Source organism: Ambystoma mexicanum, chromosome 11, assembly GCF_040938575.1.
Source record: "Ambystoma mexicanum isolate Mex_15411 chromosome 11, UKY_AmexF1_1, whole genome shotgun sequence".
Classification (NCBI taxonomy): Eukaryota; Metazoa; Chordata; class Amphibia; order Caudata; family Ambystomatidae; genus Ambystoma; species Ambystoma mexicanum.
The window spans coordinates 753,185,651-753,207,826 of NC_090934.1; the positions used below are offsets into that span (position 1 = coordinate 753,185,651).

The 22,176-nt window shown below is 44.6% G+C and overlaps 1 protein-coding gene across 1 annotated transcript in view; it reads right to left on the reverse strand.

Moving 5' to 3' along the window:
- CTR9 (CTR9 homolog, Paf1/RNA polymerase II complex component) overlaps positions 1 to 22,176 on the reverse strand; it is an 861,351-nt gene that overhangs the window by 115,930 nt on the left and 723,245 nt on the right. Inside the window, exons 21-22 of the mRNA XM_069623650.1 lie at positions 7,910 to 8,059; positions 7,563 to 7,717 (exon numbers count right to left, since the gene is read on the reverse strand). Coding sequence (XP_069479751.1) covers positions 7,563 to 7,717; positions 7,910 to 8,059 — 305 coding nt within the window. The remainder of the gene's footprint in view (positions 1 to 7,562; positions 7,718 to 7,909; positions 8,060 to 22,176) is intronic.

Genomic DNA, 22,176 nt, shown 5'->3' on the forward strand with positions numbered 1-22,176 from the left:
CTGTTCGTTCATCATGTTTTGTAAGGCAGCCATATTGGAACGATTCAACAGTATGTGATTACTCATGAAGGAGTTCTAACTTTGTCCTCCAATATGTGCCACATGAATTACTTTCATCATTTGTAAGCGCATAGTAGACACACAGTATGTGATATAAAAATATTGCATTATTTTCACAAATCAATCATTCATTTTTCAATTTCAGCAATATGCCATAGTTTTTAGACATAATTTATATGTCTAAGAATGCGTTTGTCAATGCATCAAAAAGGCGGAATTGGTCAGATGTGACTCCTAGCTACATGATCGTAAATTAGCAATGGTAACCTATGCAAACTAGAGTCTAGCGTACTCAAGTAGACCTCGGACTAGGTGCATATAGACGGTAATGATATGTGCAAAATTGCCAAGTATAAAACATTTGGATGTCTGTGCAAAAATAGCATTCCAGCAGCGAAATTACATGCATAGCAGCAATAAAATAAAGTGCATAGTGCTCTCCGTCCATGCACATACCTCTCTTATTTATATAAGCCTCTCAGCTTTATGCTTTACTAAATGGATACATTATCCAATATATGTCAAATAAAGCGAATCTCTATAAATTTAGATTTTTTCACATTCTGAGGTATGTGCATGGACATCTGCTCTGTTCATCATTCCGCAAAAGGTTCCTTTTTATAAAGTGCAAAGTGCGTGCAAACAATTGCTGGATCATAAAGTGCATAGTGCATAAAACATCCAAATTCATAATGCTAAATAGAGAACCATGTTGGTCGTATAAAAGGTAAAGAATGTGTCTCTTTCATATAAATCTATATGTCTGCACCAAGGATTTTATAGAGGTAAAGATGTATCGACAATAGAGTATAGGTAAAACCCTTCTATTATGGAGTCCGCATAGGATTATCATCGATATGACGCCACAAAACAGGTACAGTCAAGTTAAAAAAATCTCTGTGTTATGGCAACCTCTAATAATAAAAACCTATGTGGTTACCTATTAAAAACCAATGTTAAAAAACTGCATCACAGCTATGAAAGCAAAGTACCAACCCAATATTTCGTAAATAAACATGTAATAGTTCCATTTTTACTAGTAGCATCAGGAGTCCACTATGGGACATGTACCGAATGGTAAGAGCAGGTTTAGAGACATTATAAACTTAAGATTCATGTTCCCAGGAAGGTATACAGTTCCTCATCTAAATTGTGACCCCTGGGTTTCTTAGTCTCTAGGTCCAAAATGCACCTGGTTTCCAGCTGTCGTAATGCTAACTCGCGGTTACCTCCCCTGAGCGGTTTAGTAATTGTGTGTATGCCGAAAAAAGTAAAACCCTCTAGTTGGCCCCCATGTTGGTGCTTAAAATGTAGAGCCATAGGGTAAGTTGGATCGGCATGTTTAATTGCCCTGATATGTTGTAGTACCCTTAACTTGAGTTGTCCTTTGGTGCTACCAACATACCATTTGTTACATGGGCAATTCAACACATATACCACGTATTCGGTTTCACAAGTTATTCTGGACACAATCTTAATGTTCTTCCCTAGAATAGGATGTAAATAACAGCTGGTATTGACTGCGTAGGTGCATGCTTTACATTTGGAACATTTTTGGAAGCCCGGTTTCTTGATGTTCATCCAACTGGCTCCTGTTTGATTAATCAGAGGGCTCATGAAACTAGGCACCAGGGTGTCTTTCATTGAGGGTGACCTACGAAATGTAATATTTACTTTGGGTGTCAGAATCTCGCCCAAGTGTTCATCTAATATTAGAACATGCCAGTGCTTTTGTAATACTTGGCGAATTTTACGCGCCCCGTTACCAAAGGTCAAAATTAAACGTGTATCTGTATTCTCTGGATTTTTCGTTTGCACAGAGTTAGAAGTCAGTAAGAGGGAACGATCCATGTCTCTAACTTTTAAAAAAGCTCTTTCCAATATTTTGATTGGGTAGCCACGATTTTTAAATCTCTGGGCCATCCAAGCGCATTCACTGTCAAAGGTGTTGATGTTTGAGCAATTTCTACGTATACGTATAAATTCGCCATACGGAATGCTCCATTTTAGGGCTGTGGGATGGCTACTCTTTGCGTGTAGTGGTATGTTTGAGCTGGTTGGTTTTCTGTGTAGGCTGCTAGTTATTTCTCCGTTAGCTACTTTAATTGCAATATCCAAGAAAACTACCTCTGTCTTGCTATGGTTCTCAGTAAATTGGAGGTTTAGATTGTTAATGTTTAGCATCCTCACAAAGTCTAACCATTCTTGATCATTGCCATCCCAGATCACAAACAGATCATCAATATATCGCAGCCATAAGATTATTTTGTCAGTATAAAAAGTGTTGCCTGAATGCCAGACAACAAACTTCTCCCACCACCCCATAGTTAGATTAGCATATGAGGGAGCAAACGTGGTGCCCATGGCAGTCCCTTGAAGTTGGATAAAATACTCCTTGTTAAACAAAAAACAATTATTGGTTAAGCAAAATCTAATCATCTCCAATATCATGGTGCCATGTTGCATATAGTTCATAGACCTGGTGTACAAAAAATGCTCGCAAGCTTTGAGGCCATCTTCGTGTCGAATTGAAGTGTAGAGAGAGACCACATCTAAAGTTGTTAACAAGTAGGAAGTTTCCCATGGGATACCCTCTATTCTGCTCAAAAAATCCTTAGTGTCCCTTAAGTAGGAGGGCAAGGTGGTGACAAAAGTAATCAGTGTTTCATCCACAAACCGCGATAGGTTTTCCAACAGTGCCCCGCATAGTGTGACAATAGGTCTGCCTGGAGGTCTTGTCAAGCTTTTGTGTACTTTGGGCAGAAAATAAATCGTTGGAATGGTGGGAAATTTCGGTTGTAAATATGTACACATGTCTTCGTCTAGCAGGTCTCTCTCCTTCCAAGTCTGTAAAAGGTCTGATAGTAACACTCTCATGGTTTCAGAAGGGTCAGCTTGTAATTTTGAGTAACAGTTTTTGTCTGTTAATTGCCTATGAGCTTCCTTGATGTAATCAGTCCGGTTCATCATGACTATATTAGTCCCCTTATCTGATGGTTTGATGATATACTCTTTCATAGCCCCAAGTTGTTTAAGTGTGCGTTGTTGGGCTGGGGTCAAGTTTGTTCTCACAGGTTGCCGTGACTTCCGAATTTTTTTAAGGTCATTAATGACCAGGTCCTGAAATGCCTCAACATGGCCTCCCGGATTGAACGTGGGGTTAAATTTAGATTTAATTTTGAGCGCTGTTTTGCCTGGCCAACTTGTATCTGCATTAGTAAATTCCAAATCTGTGTTAGTCATCAAATCTGTGTTTTCAAATTCCAAATCTTCAAGGATGCGCAGGGTAAGAGTGTCCTGTATGGAAACATCAGTACGTCCTGGGTGACAGACTTTGGTCTTAGGTTTTGGCGGAAACATGGCAAAGAATTTTTTAAGTCTGATTTTCCGCATAAATTTATCAAAATCTATGCGGGTTTCAGCATAATCGTACACAGAGGTAGGACAAAAGTTTAGTCCCAATCTTAAGACTTGATTTTCAGCCGCAGTCAGCTCATGGGAGGAGAGGTTAATTATGGACATGTCGGGTAGTTCTGTCATGGATGAGTTCATTTCTTTGTTCCAGAGCGTGTTAAGCGCTCCGGTTTTTCCATGTTTGTTAAAGATCCCGCGTCTTCCCCTCCTTGTCTTTTTCTTCCTCTTTGATTCGAATTCTTGCCTCGGCCTCTGCCTCTTGTTTTTTTGCCACTGTTTAGTCTGCCATCCATACCCAATAGCTTCATTTCCTCTAAAAAATTTAATTTTCTCAAAGGTTGTTCACTCTCACTCTCAGTAGTATCAATGTCTGAGGATGATGGTTCTATCGAACTGGTGTTTGTAGACATTGGGGCTTGTAGAGGAAGTTTTTTCCTTAGTGTGTCAAAGCGTTTGGCAAAGGTCAATACTCTTCCTTGTTCGTAATCATTTTTATCACGTATGAATTTCCTTTGCTTACGTAATTTGATATCGTCCTCAAACATTTTGTATCCTTTTTCCATGTTGATTCGTAGATTTCTCCCCTCTTCACTTTCCTCTTGACTCTGCAATTGTTCTGTAACTTCTTTTATTTTATCCAGTATTTTGTGTCTGTCCATTCTGGCATATTTGATCAGGATGTTAAGGAAGTTAACTGAGCAAGCATTACTGGACTCTCCCCATTCTTGTAACATGGCAGGGTCTTGATCTTCGAACGAGGGTGTGGTAAGGATACGTAAACCTCTTGGAATACGTCCTACATCAATGTAATTTTGTAGAGAGAATTCTTCCCACCATTTACTGATCTCTCTTTTACGTAGCTTCTCCAGTTCTCTTAGTAGTTTTACCTCTTTACTAGGCTGTGTCTCTGACATCTGCTCCTTGGGAGCATCTTTATTGGGTATGGGTTGCTTTTCACAAAAAAGTGACGCAGCTTGTATTTTTCGAATGTTTTCCCTTTCCTGTTGTGTTGCCATAATCAATACAATGTATTGTTGTTGAGGTGTTTAACCACTTTATAGCTTGAACAAATGTTCGCTCTCAGGCCAACAGCAAGCCACAGTGTGGAAGTGCTGTAATTACTTTGACGGACTGTCCACGGACCATACGAGACTAGAATAGATAGAAGAACCAGAAAAGAATGGAACGTTAACAGACCTGCTGCAACTGATGCGGGCTCCACGTGTCCTCCGACGCGCCGAACTCGTCATCCGCAATACAGCAGGTAAACGGCCCGCTCCTCCTCTCTGTGTCCTCACGATGCGTGGTTACAGTAGACAGACCGGAGCACTCAAAACAGCTCCAAAGACGGATCAAATGGACGGAGTTGTGCGCTTCTGTGAGATGGGCGGGTGCAGATTCCAGCGCCGTTGAGCCTTCGGCGCGATAATATGAAAAGAATGCCTTTTGAAAAAGACAGCAGGTGGAATGCACTCCAGAGAGCAGCTGCAATCAAGAACCAGTATCCTTGCAGCAAAAGAAAGTGGAAAGAAACTCCTCAGCACTCCTGGCAACACATTTTCTTTATTGGTGTGAGTACATCAGGAAGGAAAACAAAGAACGACGCGTTTCGCGGTACACAGACCGCTTGATCACGTGGGTTTGCCAACAACACAGAGAATGGACTGCAATTTATCCCCCGGCTGACTCTCTGATTTCACATAGAGAGTGTCCTCCTGCTATGGACTGTTCGTTCATCATGTTTTGTAAGGCAGCCATATTGGAACGATTCAACAGTATGTGATTACTCATGAAGGAGTTCTAACTTTGTCCTCCAATATGTGCCACATGAATTACTTTCATCATTTGTAAGCGCATAGTAGACACACAGTATGTGATATAAAAATATTGCATTATTTTCACAAATCAATCATTCATTTTTCAATTTCAGCAATATGCCATAGTTTTTAGACATAATTTATATGTCTAAGAATGCGTTTGTCAATGCATCAAAAAGGCGGAATTGGTCAGATGTGACTCCTAGCTACATGATCGTAAATTAGCAATGGTAACCTATGCAAACTAGAGTCTAGCGTACTCAAGTAGACCTCGGACTAGGTGCATATAGACGGTAATGATATGTGCAAAATTGCCAAGTATAAAACATTTGGATGTCTGTGCAAAAATAGCATTCCAGCAGCGAAATTACATGCATAGCAGCAATAAAATAAAGTGCATAGTGCTCTCCGTCCATGCACATACCTCTCTTATTTATATAAGCCTCTCAGCTTTATGCTTTACTAAATGGATACATTATCCAATATATGTCAAATAAAGCGAATCTCTATAAATTTAGATTTTTTCACATTCTGAGGTATGTGCATGGACATCTGCTCTGTTCATCATTCCGCAAAAGGTTCCTTTTTATAAAGTGCAAAGTGCGTGCAAACAATTGCTGGATCATAAAGTGCATAGTGCATAAAACATCCAAATTCATAATGCTAAATAGAGAACCATGTTGGTCGTATAAAAGGTAAAGAATGTGTCTCTTTCATATAAATCTATATGTCTGCACCAAGGATTTTATAGAGGTAAAGATGTATCGACAATAGAGTATAGGTAAAACCCTTCTATTATGGAGTCCGCATAGGATTATCATCGATATGACGCCACAAAACAGGTACAGTCAAGTTAAAAAAATCTCTGTGTTATGGCAACCTCTAATAATAAAAACCTATGTGGTTACCTATTAAAAACCAATGTTAAAAAACTGCATCACAGCTATGAAAGCAAAGTACCAACCCAATATTTCGTAAATAAACATGTAATAGTTCCATTTTTACTAGTAGCATCAGGAGTCCACTATGGGACATGTACCGAATGGTAAGAGCAGGTTTAGAGACATTATAAACTTAAGATTCATGTTCCCAGGAAGGTATACAGTTCCTCATCTAAATTGTGACCCCTGGGTTTCTTAGTCTCTAGGTCCAAAATGCACCTGGTTTCCAGCTGTCGTAATGCTAACTCGCGGTTACCTCCCCTGAGCGGTTTAGTAATTGTGTGTATGCCGAAAAAAGTAAAACCCTCTAGTTGGCCCCCATGTTGGTGCTTAAAATGTAGAGCCATAGGGTAAGTTGGATCGGCATGTTTAATTGCCCTGATATGTTGTAGTACCCTTAACTTGAGTTGTCCTTTGGTGCTACCAACATACCATTTGTTACATGGGCAATTCAACACATATACCACGTATTCGGTTTCACAAGTTATTCTGGACACAATCTTAATGTTCTTCCCTAGAATAGGATGTAAATAACAGCTGGTATTGACTGCGTAGGTGCATGCTTTACATTTGGAACATTTTTGGAAGCCCGGTTTCTTGATGTTCATCCAACTGGCTCCTGTTTGATTAATCAGAGGGCTCATGAAACTAGGCACCAGGGTGTCTTTCATTGAGGGTGACCTACGAAATGTATATAATAGTGACTGTGTGTTGAATTTACTTACCTCTTTTTGTGCTAGTGTAATTTACAAGTGTGTCTTTAAATAAATAATTATATACTTTTACACCAAAACTCTGGTCAGTGTTTGCTTGTGCTACTGTATCTCTGTACCTATTGTGTATACTCTATATACTGCCAAACTCATCTTGAGAGAGGTCTGACTGCTCAGCCACAGCTACCAGGTAAATCTGGGTGGTACAGACTGCTACCAATTGGGTATACTGCCAACCACCTGTAGTCCTAAATATTTTGCAGTGGTCCTTTGCAGGTATCTGCCTAACAGCAAGTGCCTTCTGGTTGTTCCCAAGTTCAGACTGAAATCAGGGTTGGGCAGTTCCTTTGTGGTCCTGGCTCCACAACAGTGGAACAACCTTCCGGAGGCTCAGAGCAGAAAGTAACCACCTAGCGTTTAGGAAACGTCAAGACACATCTCTTTAAATAAGCAATATAGTCTTTTATCCTTCAATGCTAGCATAGGGTTAGGAACGGGTGAGGTTCTGTCTCACTATACATATATTGTTTTGTCCAAGCGCCCTGATGCCTGTGGGCTACCGGCGCTATACAAGCATAAATACATACAAGACATATCAAGAGGTAAAATAAACTTACTTTTTCCTCCTTTTTTTCTTTTTCTTTTCTCCATTCTCATCCTCTCCTTCCTGTTCACTCCCACTGCCTTTCTTCCTTCTCTTCTTTTTGGTTGGCAAGTCTTCATCAGAATCATCATTAACAAACTCCTCAAAGTCTCCAGCCTTCTTAGAACGCTGTCATGAGAAATTCATATATCTGTAATGGTCTCGAGCACAGTTTTGCAAAATTAATGTTGGCTTATGAAAATGGAGCATCCCACGTATAATTTGCTCTTGATAACCTAAGCTACAAAAGAAGTTCAAGTTTAAACTTGAAGGATGCATTTACCAGTCACAATATGGCATCGAAGTCATTCTATACCGTACCTTTCCACCACCGCCTCCTTTCTTCTTCTCCTTTGGTCCGTCCATTTCTCCGGCAGTGAATGACAAAAGGCACTTTGTTTTCTCCATATACTGCGCTCTTTGTTCCAAAAGCTTCTTCTGCTCTTCTTGTTCCTTGTTACGTTTCTCCTCCTAACGGGAACAAGTTGAGATAATAGGTTTACGGCCAGCAATCACTTTAACCCACTTTTAATTGGTCAAACATTTGTTGATGGAGATTTTCCACCAAACGCTGTACGGAGTACTTGAGAACTCCAACTCGTAATGTCAAGCAGAAATTCTCCTAAGTTAGACCTGACTCTCACAATGGTAGCTGTGACCGAACAGCCCGACCACACTCTTAGGACAGTAGAGGACAACAAAATAGTAAAGTGTCCCTAAAATTCCAAACCATAATTTTAAAGGCAAGTAAACTAGTTAAAGACAAACAGTTTAGAATGTTAAAGCGTGTCCATAGACTAATAGGAAAAAGTAAGCAGGCAGCTCCAGGTTATGATGACAATACAGTTAGACCAGGCGTTCATGCAGGAAGGGCACCTTTTGGGTGGCAAAGATGGAGAACCTCACCAGGGGATCAAGACCAAAGTTTGACGATCCAAGTCCTTAAAAGGTTTGTAGACCCAAGACACGTGGAAAAGGCCCTGCAAAGGACTGGAAAACTGCACAACTGCAGGATGTGGACAAGGATATTGGAATTGGTTGAGAAAGCCAAGGATTTGTTGGTGTGAAGGTTGGGTGTGGTGTTGGGATTTAGTGTTGGCCACAGTACTGGTTCCCGTTAGGCAAGAAATGATGTAGTAACCCTGGGGGAGACTACACAACCCTTGTCCTCATGGTATTAGACAACCCTCCTATTGGTATAGTCCTGTACTACACAAGTTGGTAGAGCAACCAGGCTTATCTCAAGAGGGGTAAATGTGAGCTGTAGAGCTATAGCAATGAAATCCACAAATACAAGTATCCAAATAACACTTGCACTCAAGGTTTCTAGTAAAATAATTATTTATTTAACAGTCCTTTTTAAACAAGCATTCTTTAAAAAAAAAGGGCAATATCTGTAGTAATCAAATATGCTTTAGAATACTTGTTCAGAATTATCACAAAGCTAGTAGATACTCTTTAGCGATGCTTCATACACACTTCCTACACCCTGGGGTGACTTCACTAACTAGGACAGTACTTGCATTTACATATCACTATGGCACTTTGTAAATTCTGAATTTGCAGAAAGGAAAGGCTAAAGGGGGAACACTGTTAAACAGGTTCTCAAAGCATGTGAGCACTTTCAATCTTCCAATGAAGTCTAGATAAAAAAACTTTCACAGCAAATATGCTTACAACCAATGCATCACCTATGAGGGACAGTAAGAAACAAAGTCAAATGGAATAGAAGAGTCTGCAGGACAGGCAAAGTCAATTGGAGCAAACTCTATGGGGCGGAGCCACTTCTTAGATAATCAAAGTCTTGCACAAAGGTAGAGAGTTTGTGAAGTAAAATCACTGTAGGGTCACAAGCTGTTACACTTGTGAAAAGATGGAGCTGAAATCAACTCTAGAAACGCAGCCATTGCAAATCTCATCGGAGAAGAGCAAGCTACAGACACCGAGGTAAGTACCCCAACTCAGAACAGTACCTTTGGTTAGAAAAAGAGGGTCCAGCTGGCTTCTGTCTGGTTACAGTGATGCAGATCTTGGGTCTCAGTCGTGGAGACAAGAGGGAGGATGTCTGGAGACTCCTGCGGCAGCAATTGGAAGGTCGGTGGCAGCTATGGGCTCTTTTCGAATCAGCTGCACTTTGTGGTTTCAGCAGTCGGTAATCAGCACCACCGCGGATCTTGGATACCGGTTGGGCTTCCTCTCTGGTGAGGGGACTCTAGCTTTGGTCGTCCTGCTTCTTGAGGATCCTCGAGATGTCCGGATCACAGACGTTGCACTCGACTATGGATTTCTTGACCCCTTGCCCTCGGTTTTTGCACCAGCAAAAGAAATACAGCCAGTTGGGGAAGGTGTTCCAGCAAAGTTCGTCTCGGGGTTCGTTGGTCCCACTAACCCAAGGGAAGAAGTCGTCCCTTCCGGAGCTTCTCTTGTCGATTAAAAAAAAAAAAAAAGGGAGTTTGAGCACAGCAGCAGGGCTTCACCAGGCAGTTTCAACCATCCAGGAGGATGCAGCAAGCTTTGTTCACGTTTTCTTCGTCGGGATGTCATTCCCAGTGTTCGACTGTCTCAAGTTCCAAAACCCTCGCCTTTTAAGCAGGTTTCTCCCATTCATACACAGCCTAGCTGTCACTCAAACAGATGGGTGGCTGTCTGGCTCCCTGGCTGTCCTTGCAAATCAGGACTGGGTGCATTCAGGTTGCCCTAGAGACAAAGACAGGGGAGTTTTGGGCAGCTCCTTCACTTCCTGCCCTTACAGACACGCTGGAGCCAGAGGCGGGTTTCAGCACTGAAGCCCACCAAAGGCAAAACGAACAAAGGGCTAAAACCTGGTTTGTCGCACAAAGTAAAACCCAAGAAAGACCTCACAAACAGAAAATGGTGAAAAAACAAGACCGGGGACGTTTTAACAAAATGGTCACCCATGTGTGCTATACTGCACCTAAGGATTTAGCCTATGGTAGAAAAGCACAATGAAAGGAAAATTAAACCACTGCCACCTGTCACTTAAAGTCGTGAGGGTAACAAAAAATGTTGCATGAGTAGGTAGAAAAAAGGGGCACCTAAGTAACCCGCAGCACTCTATTAGGGAGAATTCTCATAAATGTGCCAATTCCCTTCACCTTAGACCCCCAACAACTTTGCTGGATTTTGAGGACTTGATTATTTTTACCTCTAAAGAGTGCAAGCCTTTTTCCCACTCATGTATTTTGATATGTGTTTTACACTTGTGTTCTTTGATTATGGAGTTTTAGATAACTCCATAGGCATCATCTTTTCATGTGTGTTACACAACACCTTCAGTGCAGTGACACAGGGATGTTGCTTAGACTTCCCAAAGGTTTAAATACCTTCTCTGGGATGAACTACTATTTCCAGAGAATGTAAAGTGAAATTGACTTACTAGTCTTTCCACATTCCTAGACCCAGCACACACCATCTTACAATGGAGTGCTGGAGGGGTTTCATGGTATCCCCTGCGTCTAAATACTCATGTAGCAGTCACATGCTACCCTTTCCTATTGAAAAGGCTGGTGGCAGTGGTTTTACAACGAACTACCATGATTTTTCCCAACCGCAAACACCGGTAGCTAAAAATCACGGGAGCCATGTTTTTGAAGATGGCACCTTACGCCCCTTTGTTTAAATGGGTCACAGTCTTTTTTTCTGCAGTTTTTTTGGAAAGGTCCTTCTAGTGTGTCTTTGCGCGCCACACCAGGTTTGGTCCTTTTGTTCATGTGCCTTTGGCGGGCTTCAGGAGTGAAGACCGCCTCTGGAATCTGAGTGTCTGGGGTGGGCAGAAGTGAGGGAGGTGCCCGAAACTCCCTGTGCTTAGTCTCCTAGGAGACCCAAATGCACTCGAGCGTGATTGGCTGGCTGACTGTCCGGCAAGGACAGCCACCCTTCTGGTTGAGCAACAGATAGGCTGGAATGAAAGGGAGAGAACTGTTTAAAAAGTGAGTCTCTTGGACTGGAGAGCGGAGTCGACCACTGGAACGAAAGAATCGAATAAGAGCTGGAAGAAGACGGCTGCTGCAACTCCTGGACCATTCGTTTGCCTGGTGAAGCCCTGATGCAGGTCCGAATTGACAAGTTTATCTCGACAGAGAATCCCCTTCAAGGACGACTTCTTCCTTTGATTGGTCTCACCAACTCAACTCGTAAGCCACCTGGATACCATTTCTCAAGGCTGGTTGGGATTAACCAGGGAGGGGGACACCAGCTTGTGTGCTTGAATCTACAGCTACTGGAACTGAAGTGACTCCATTTTGTTTCCTTTTTCTGACAATCCCGTGCAGTTCAGGAGACCCCCCCCCTCCCCTGACATCCTCCCTCTTGTCCCCACGACTGGGGTTCAGGAACAGTGAGATCTGAAGGAACTGGCAGGAACCAAAGCCTTCAGCTGTATTTGTTTCTTCATACTAAGGTAATGCGCCAACCCGATTGAGAGAACGCCACTCTTGCGGTGAAATTTGTGAAACTTTCCCAACTTGCAGGCCTAATCAGCTTGTGACCCAACAAATGATTCTTTTTCATACAAACTACTTCTGAGAACTTTTGCAAAGACTTTACCGTTTAATACCAGAACTGCTCTTTCCTATCCAGAACACTAGTCCATTGACATTGGCCTAGGCCTATTGACTTGAATTGAACTCTTCTGGTGAACTGAAACTATTTGCCCAGTCAAACAAGTATATGTGATCTATTCTACTTAACTTGTCCCTTTTGCTCACTTCTAAGTAACTGAACTGCCATTTGGCTCCTATTTCAGAGTAGCTCAAACTATCTCAAAAACTTTGTATTGTAGTATATTGGTATAAAATATTAAGTTGCCTCCTAGTGAAATGTTTTCTAAATGATTGTGTAAGAAATTAATACGTGTTTTCACAAGAAACCTTAAGTGTCTACTTGAACCACTGTGATTGAAAGACCTCTGTATAACCTCTTGTACTGCTCACATTAACTCTTAACATAAGCCTGGCTGCTCAGCTTGCTACCAAAAACCAAAAAAAGGTTGGTTTGGTTTAGACCTGTAGTCCTAATTGTATGTGGTGGTCCCAGAGGGTACTGAATGCAATTCTGCCAACACTGGTGTACAGCGGTGAGGATAAAGTACAGTTGTAACATTGCGAGTGCTGCTCTTACTTTTGTTCAAATAACCTTCACAAGGCTAAGCACCACTAGAAAAGCAATGGTTTTATAATGCCAAATATGGATAACTTCAAGCAGGAAGCCCTGATCATTCTTACAGTAGATCAACTTAAAGATGTGTAAAGTCAGGTCTCTCTCTGTTAAAGGAAAGACAAATGAGAAATTGTTGAATTATCAAAGACTGGGAGGTAGAGCTATAACCCCTAGCCCCCTCAGCAAATGTGGATAGTGTTGAGGAGGATGATAATGATTCAGAGTCCAACTCTAATGTTATTGATCAGCTAGAACAGCCAGAGTCGTCTCAGGATGTAAGCCCCACTGCCCCTCTACCTGCTTTAGGCCCTCAACCTGTAGCCACAGGGACCCTTACAAGGTCCAGTACTGAGTTTAGAATTTGTCACTCTTGAAAAAAGGCGACTTGAGTTAAAGTTCAAAAGAATCCAAATGCAAACTGACAGTAAACATCAATAAATCAGACTCAGAGAAATGGAAATGCATCATGCTCTTGAAATGAAGAAATTGTCTCTTGAAAATGGTTCTATCCCAGAGTCTTCTAGGTCTTCCAGTCCTAAGAGACCTTGCATGCCTAAAGAAGCTGTGAGTATGTATGATGTGAGCCTTGATATTTTGGATTGGTTGGCTGCTTTTGAATATAACTATGGGATTCAGAGTTTCACAGGGAATTGGTTGATTCCTTGGCTTTTGTCTAGGCTCCCCCAGGTTGCAACTGATGCTGTAATGGAGGTGGGGGGTCTTGAAAGATTGGAGTATGAAAATGTGAAGCTAGCTTTGATAGCTAGATTTGGGAAAACTCCTTCCCAGTACCTTAAGAGGTTTAGGACCCTCAAAAAGCATGATGTTACCCCTTGGGCTAGCTGGGTGTGTGAATGTTTGAATAACTTAAGATGCTTGGGTTAAGGGTTACAGAGTCAACACTTTTGAAGGAATTAGAATATATTTTTGTTGGAATCTATTTTTGATGCCTGCTCTCCTGAGCAGAGACAGCATTTGGCTGACTCTAAGGAACTTGATCCAAAGAAGTTAGCAAAGGCTGCTGACTTGTGGGTTGCCAACAGGGCTACTCAAGGATTCTGGGGCAACTCAGAAGAACGATGATGGGAAGCAGCAAAAGAAAGATGGTAAGGAGAATTCTAATACCACCAATCCAAAAGAGAGCCCCAAACATAAGAAGGGTAAGCCACACGGGAAACCAAATCAGGCTAGTGAAACCTCTGGTGCCAAACCAGAGGGAGGTCAGCATAGACCCCCATTCGTCAAAACATTTGGAAAATGTTATGCTTGTGTGTCTACTGACCATGTGAAAGGGGTTCCCAGATGCAAGGGTAAACCTTCATGGGTCCACGCTGTCTCCTTAGCCTTCTCCCCAGAGGAAGAAGTACATGTGACAAGTGGTAACTTTTACGTACTGGCTGAAGACCGTGTTGGAGGCTCTGCCAGTGTTTTAGTGCCCCATGGTCTGTGGAACAGCAGCATTTAGTTGTCTATAATTCAATTCCAGATAACACAAAAGACTATTACAAGGACAGTGTACTTGTAAATGGTCAGGAGACAACTGCAATTAGTGACACTGGGGCCAGCATTACAGTAGTGGATGAATCTTTTTTTCAAGGCTGGGTATGTTGCTAAGGCACCCAAAACCCTCACTAAGCTTGCTGGAGGCCCTGTCCAAATGCTTCCTAGACTACCAGCTCTCATCCAGTGCAACAACATGACTTTCAAGATACCGGTTAGTGTACAAAGTGAGGTGCATGGGAGAGTCCTGTTGGGAATGACGAACACTCTTGGAGTTGTATCAAGCACACCTAGGTCTCCCTGCAAAAGGAAACAGGAGCAGAAAAGGAGGGCCAGGGAGAGTACCTTAGATGGATCTCCAGAGGATGTTACAGAAGAATCTATAACACCTAGCCCACAGGAGCTACTAATTGCTATTTCAAAAAAGACAGACAAAGGGGAAACCCAAGGTCTCAAGGAAAAAGTCAGAAAGCACTCTTGTGCTACCAAGAAGGACATCCCCGAGAGGACCGTCCAAAGTCACACATGTGACTGCTCCACCAGCTGAGGTTGAATGTGAGGAACGACCAGGAAAGTTTGAATTAGCTGCTGACGATTCAGAGCTGGAAGAAGACCTTACCCCTGTTGGAGATCTGGATCTTAAACATCCTGGTGGCCCCCGTAGGGCAGACTTCAGCAGAGGCCAGAGAGAGTGTCCTACTCTTGAAGGTCTTCGCCAACAGGCAGCTTCCCAGCTGGACGGGCAAGAGCCAGGGAAGCATAGGTTATACTGGGAAGATGGCCTCCTCTACAGTGAACCAACTGAGTCTATCCCAGGGGACTACAGAATACTTGTAGTGTCTCTAGAGACAAGACACCAGTTCCTACAGTTAGCCCATGCCATTCCTTTGGCTGGTCACTTGAGCTTCAAGACCAAGGAAAGGCTTTCTCTATAGTTCTACTGGCCTAAATTGGGGTCTGATGTAGATAAATTCAGTAGGACCTGTCACTTGTCGGACATCTGGCAAGAGTGGAGCCAAGAATGTGGCACCTTTGGTGCCCCTCCCAGTAGTGGGACTCCCTTTTGAGAGGGTAGGAATCTACATTGTTTGTCCCTTAGACCCTCCAACCGCTTTAGGCAATCGATTTAATTTTGGTTGTAGTAGACCATGCTACTAGGTATCCTGAAGCTATACCTATGAGGACTGTTACAGCTCAGGCTGTTGCTAAGGCCCTACTTGGTATTTTTACCAGGGTAGCTTTTCCTAAGGAAGTCATCTCTGAGAGGGGATCAAATTATGTCCCACTACATGCAGGCCATGTGGAAAACCGTGGAGTAACTAACGAGTTTTCAACTGCCTACCATCCACAGACAAATGGACTGGTAGAGAGGTTTAACCATACTATGAAGAGCATGATGGGTGCTTTAGAGGAACCACTTAGAAGTAAGTGGGACCTTCTACTGCCATGCCTTCCATTTGCTTAAAGAGAAGTCCCTCAGGAGGGAGTTTGATTCAGTCCCTTTGAGCTTCTCTATGGTCATCAAGTTAGAGGTCTATTGGCCCTAATTAAGGTGGGTTGGAGAGTGCTCCTTCTCCCAAGCCAGTGAGAGTCACTGACTATGTGTTAAGTCTCCGGAGGAGAATGACACACGCGATGACAGAAGCATCTGATAACTTAAAAGCAGGTCAGGCTCTGGTGAAGCATTGGCATGACCAGAAGGCCAACATGGTTGAGTTTACTCAAGACCAGCACGTTTTAGTTATGGTTCCCACAAGGCAGAGGGCCTTACAGGACAAATGGATAGGACCCTTCAAGGTTGTGGGATAACTTGGAGAGGTCAACTATCTGGTGGACTTAGGCAATCCAAAGGAGGACCCCTGTTACGCTCACCTGGTCTCTGCAGGGACGTCGGGGCATGGTTGCAGCCCTCCCTGAAAGTGGTTCAACCCCATCAGGCAAATATGCTGTGGGCTGTGAAAATTGGGGATACTGCTCCTGCGTGGATATGAGAGAACGTGAGGATGCTACTCTGTTGTCTCTCTCAAACCCTTCTTCCCAAAGCGTGGTGAACATGCACCGACTCATATAGGATCACCTGTTGATTAATGATAATGAGCTCTCCGTCCTGCTACTATCTGCAGGGGCGCTTTTTGATGGGACAGAGTTCCATCACTGGCCCCTCGTACGTGGTAGCCCAGTCCAGCTGTGACTATGCCACTTCTTATGTTAAGTATCTTTCAGTTCTATTGTCTCTTCTCGCTGTTGAAAGCTCCAGTCTTAAGAGCTCCGGACTACAGCCGAACCTTCATTATGCAAACAGATGCTTCCAATACAGTTATAGGTGCAGTTCTGAGTCAGCTGGATGAGAAAGGTAGGGAGCACCCCATCTGCTTCATCAGCAGATCGCTGAAGGAACCAGATGCAAGGTGGGCAACCATTGAAAGAGAATGTTTTGCTATTGTGTGGTGACTCAAGAGGTTTAGACTATGAGATAGTATGGATCTACTTTTGTGATTCAGACGGACCACCAACCCTTGAGATGGTTAATGCAGATGAAGGGGGGAAATCCTGAATTGTTAAGATGGTCAATCAGCCTACAGGGGGTTTGATTTTACCATTGACCACAGTTAGGGTGTAATCACCAAAATGCTCAGGGTCTCTCCAGAATGTTTGACCGACTGGAGTAAGGAGATTCATCCAGGGGTGGATTAAATCCTCCTGTTCCTTAGTCTGGGGGGACAAGTGTTACAAAGAATTCTCATAAATGTGCTAATTCCCTTCACATTAGAGACCCCCAGCAACTTTGCTGGATTTTGAGGAGTTTTTTTTTTACCTGGAAAGAGCATGAGCCTTTTTTCATACTCTCTATTTTGATGTGTGCTTTACACTTGTGTTCTTTGATTATGGAGTTTTAGGTAACTCCATAGGCATCATCTTTTCATGTGTGTTACACAGCACCTTCAGTGCAGTGACACAGGGATGTCTCAGACTTCCCAAAGGTTTAAATAAATACCTTCTCTGGGATGAGCTACTAATTCCCAGAGAATGTAAAGTGAAATTGGCTTTAGTAGTCTTTCCAAATTCCTAGACCCAACACACACCATCTTACAATGGAGTGCTGGAGGGGTTACATAGTATCCCCTGTGTATAAATACTCATGTAGCAGTCAAATGCTACCCTTTCCTATTGAAAAGGCTGGTGGCAGTGTTTTTTAAAAAAATGTTTTTATTAAATGCAATAATAAACATACATAATTAAACAAAATACAATATAACAATATTACAACGATAAAACCTATACAAAGCAACATAATGAAGATAACATTTTGAGCAGTAACTGCAATAGATACAAGATATAAGAATTGACAAAACCAAAAACATTAGTACACAAATCTAAGAATTCATTACCTTTATAAAAATGACATCACATCAGCTAGTTTTGCTTCGATAATTACCAGCAATTCAATTAGTTTCAAGGACATATGGAGACTGTGACCCTATATGCAACGTTTCCACAGTGACTCTGTGGCACAAAGTTTGAATGCATGGATTCAACCCAAAGATTCGTTCATGTGGTACCTTAAATGAATTACAGTGGATCACTAAATGTTTCAAGGTTTCTATGGCTTGATTTGAGTTGCAAAAGCGACATATACCAGAACCTATGATACCTTGGCAGTGATTCCACAGTTTGGTTCTTTCATAGGTTTGAAATTGTTTTGACCTAAGACAGAGATATATTTTTCTTGCACTGGCAGATGGAAATTGGACCAAGTATTTGGGACGATCGCCTCATTTACGGCGAAAAAAGCTATATTCATAAAATGAGAGATACGTTCCAACCTTGTCTGACAGAAGACACCAGTAATACCTTTCAATTTTTTTCTTTTGGCTTGGCAAACACATGCACATCAATTCAGGGGTTTCATTGATCGGATTCAAAATCAATTTTAGTTTATTAGTGAGTAAGTTAAGGGAAAGAATATTGGGATCACGAAGGATTCGGTTAAGCTTGACATACATAATATCTTTAGGAGGGTCAAGCATTTTGAGATCATTTTTAATGCTTCTCCAATTTCTCTTTGCAGATATGGGCAGTAAAGTGATTTCAAGACAGATCAATGCATTCGGGATAGACTATGCTAATCTCAACAGTTTTCCACAACTTTCCCTGGAAAACATCAAGGATAGCATCAATTTCAAATGTACATATGTCCAAGCAGTATAGCAATATAGGTTCCACTTTAAGCAGGTAGAACTGAATAAGAGGTAGTAAGGAACAAGTTAGTTACTTACCTGTAACTGCTGTTCTCCAGCATGGGTCTGGCATGGATTCACAGGCTCATGAATATTCCCCGTCAGGCTGGGAATCCTCGGTAAAGAAAAAATCAGTATCAGTTTTGTTTCTGATCTGTCTTTCTTAGTAGTAAGCAATCACTGATCTCTGGATCATACTGCCCCCAGCCAATGACTGCCCTCTCCCAAGCCCCTCCCTTGGCAGCTATCGTCAGATTTGGTAGCACGTAAAGTGGCAGTATGACCAAGTGAAGAGCCGCAGAGGGGAAGGAGGGAGGGTTTGCATGTGAATCCATGACAGACCCATGCTGGAGAACAACAGTTACAGGTAAGTAACTTGTTCCTTCTCCAGCATGGGGTCTGGCATGGATTCACATGCTCATGAATATAAGAATACATAGCAGTACACACATTCACAACCATGGGAGGTGGCAAAGGCTCAACATTAAGCATTACATAAACTCAACATTAAGCAACTCTTACCTCCTCACCAGGCCCACCTTCAGGCGAACAGGTTGCGCAGCACTGCTTGGTCGACCTTGGACTCCTTCCTGGAATCCCGATCGATGCAGTAGGATCTCGTGAAGGTGTGCGTCGACCTCCACGTAGCAGCCCTGCAGATGTCCAGCAGGGGCACACCAGACAAGAACGCCGTGGTAGCAGCAATCGCTCTGGTCGAATGGGCTCTCGGACGGCCGGGCAACGGTCGGTTTGCCAACCGGTGACAGTGCATGATGCAGCCGGACAGCCATCTGGAAATGGAAGCCTTCGAGAGGGCATTCCCTTGGTTCACAGGTCCAAAGTTCACAAACAGCTGTGATGTCTTCCAAAAACTCTGTGGTCCACGTAGAACTTCAGCACTCTAGCTACATCTAGCGAGTGCAAAGTCCTCTCGGCCGGCGACGAAGGCGACTGGAAGAAAACTGGTAACACCAAGGGCTAGTTGAGATGGAAGTCCGACGGCACCTTGGGCATAAAGGAGGGGTGCGTCCGCAGCACCACCCTTGTGTCTTGAAAAGTCAAGTATGGAGGCTTGCAGGATAGGGCTTGGATCTCTCCCACTCACCGTGCAGAAGTGATGGCCACAAGAAACGCCGTTTTCCATGACAGGAACTTCAACGGCGCCGAATGCATGGGCTCGAATGGCGCCCCCATGAGCCTTGTCAGCACCACGTTGAGCTACCACGCCGGGGCTGGGGCCCTCACCGGCGGGAACGATCGGAACATTCCCTTCATAAATTCCTTCACCAGGCGATGAGACCACAAGGATGACCATCCCGTGGTTCTGGTGTATCGGGAGATCGCCGCCAGATGCATCTTGATGGAAGCATGAGCTAGTCCAGCTTTGGCCAGCGACAGTAAATACGGCAGCACCTGAGAGGCCGTAATCCGTAGAGGGTTGATCTTCTGTGCACGGCACCAGACAGAAAATCTCTTCCACTTGTGTCCGTAGCACTTGAGAGTTGAGGACGCCCTGGCCTTTGCAAGAACCTCCTTGCAGTCCGCTGGGATATCGTACCCTCCAAACTCTAGTGCTTCAGGAGCCAGGCCTGCAAGTTCAGCGACTCCAGGTCGTGATGAAGGATGGCGCTTCCTTCTCTGGAGAGAAGATCTGCGTCCGTCGACAGCTTGACTGGTGGGGACGCTGACAAGTCCAGGTGGTCCGATAACCAGATCTGCCTGGGCCACGCCGGTGCGACGAGGATCATCCTGCACCGGGACCTCTTGAGCTGGTTGACAAGTCGGAGTAGCAACGGCAACAGAGGGAACGCATACAGGAACAGGCCGTCCCAGGGGAACGAGAACGCATCGCCCATGCTCCTCGGCTGGGGAAACCTGCTGGCGAACCTCTGGCACTTGGAGTTCGTCGCCGTCGCGAACAGGTCGATCTGGGGTTTGCCCCATCTCTGGAAGAGTCGATCCACTTGATCCTGACGCAGTTCCCACTCGTGGCATGAGCGCAGCTCTCTGCTGAGCAAGTCGGCGATGGTGTTCTTTATTCCTGCCAGATGAAAGGATACCAATGCCACATATCCTGGGCTTCCTTGGATAGGGCCGGGGATCTGGTTCCTCCCTGCTTCCAGATGTAGAACATTGTGGTGGTGTTGTCGGTGAAGATCCTCACCACCTTACCCTTGAGGGACGGGAGAAAAGACCTGAGGGCCCAGAACACTGCCCGGAGCTCCAGGATGTTGATGTGGAGAGGCTTCTCCTCCGGGAGCCAAAGGCCTCTCGCATGCAGATCTCCAGTGTGAGCTCCTCACCCCTCCAGGGAGGCGCCCGTCGTCACCGTCAGCTGGTGAGCTGGGGTCTGGAAGTCTGTGCCCGCTGCTAGGTGCGCACAGGTGCCCCATCACCGGACCGCTTGGCAGAAAGTCTCGTCGCGACGGATCCTGTCTTCGAAGTTGCCCGTCGCTTGCATCCAACGGGCGTTGAGGAACTCCTGTAAAGGGCGCATGCGAAGCCTGCAAAGGCGCACCAGGTATATGCACAATGACATCATCCCGAGAAGAGACTTGATGGACCTCACCCTGGCCACGTCCGTGGCCCGCAGGCACTATACCTTGCCCAGGATGGCCTTTGTCCTCTCCTCCGACGGCGAGAGCCAATCGTTTTACTGCATCGAGCTTGGCTCCCAGAAACAGTGCGACCTGCGACGGGACCAGGTGGGATTTGGGGAAGTTGATGGAGAATCCCAGGTCCGTGAGCAGCTGGACGGTCTTCGCTGTGTGTTCGACGGCGAGCTCCCTTGTCCTTGTTCGGATGAGCCAGTCGTCCAGGTAGGGCTGGACGTGGATCCCCTGCAGGCGCAGCCGCGCCGCCACTGGTGCTAGGCACTTGGTGAATACCCTGGGTGTCGACTTCAATCCGAACAGGAGGGCCTTGAACTGGTAGTGCCACCCTTGGGCCATGAACCTGAGGAACCTTCGGTGACCCCTTCGACTGGGGATGTGGAAGTACGCATCCTCCAAATCCGACGACGATAGGAAGTCGCCTTCCTCCAGCTGTGCCAGCACGTGCTGGAGGGTGACCATCGGAACTTCTGCACCTTGATGTACTTGTTTAGTTGACGCAGGTCCAGGATGGGGCGCCATCCTCCTGTCTTCTTTCTGACGAGGAAGTATCTTGAGTATGCTCCGGAGCGTCGGAGCTTCTTTGGGACAAGCTCGATGGCACCTTTCTTGAGCATCGCCCTGACCTCGAACAGCAGTTGAGGGACGTTGTTTTCCTTCCTGGCCACGGGAGGAATGCGGGGACACTTCAGGAATTCAAGCGCATGTCCCTGGGCCAGGGCATCCAGCACACAACAGTCGGTGGAGATGGACTCCCACATGCTCACGAACTTCGTCAGCCGGCCTCCCACCGGGGTGCTTCGGTGGGGGCCCGACGCAACGGCCGGTTCAGTCTTGCTTGGAGGCCGCCTTGCCGCCTTGGCCTCCCTGGCGACGTCGGCGAGATCCACCAGACTTGCCTCGTCCCCTGCAGGTTTCTTGCGACGAGGAGCTGGCGGTATGTCGAGGAGCCGCCGCCGAATCCTTTGGAGGCACCGTGCTTGCCTCCGGAGGTCTGAAAGGACGGCCATTGTTGCTGCAGAACTCCCAAGGCCCGAGCCGTCTCTGTCTCGCTCTTGAT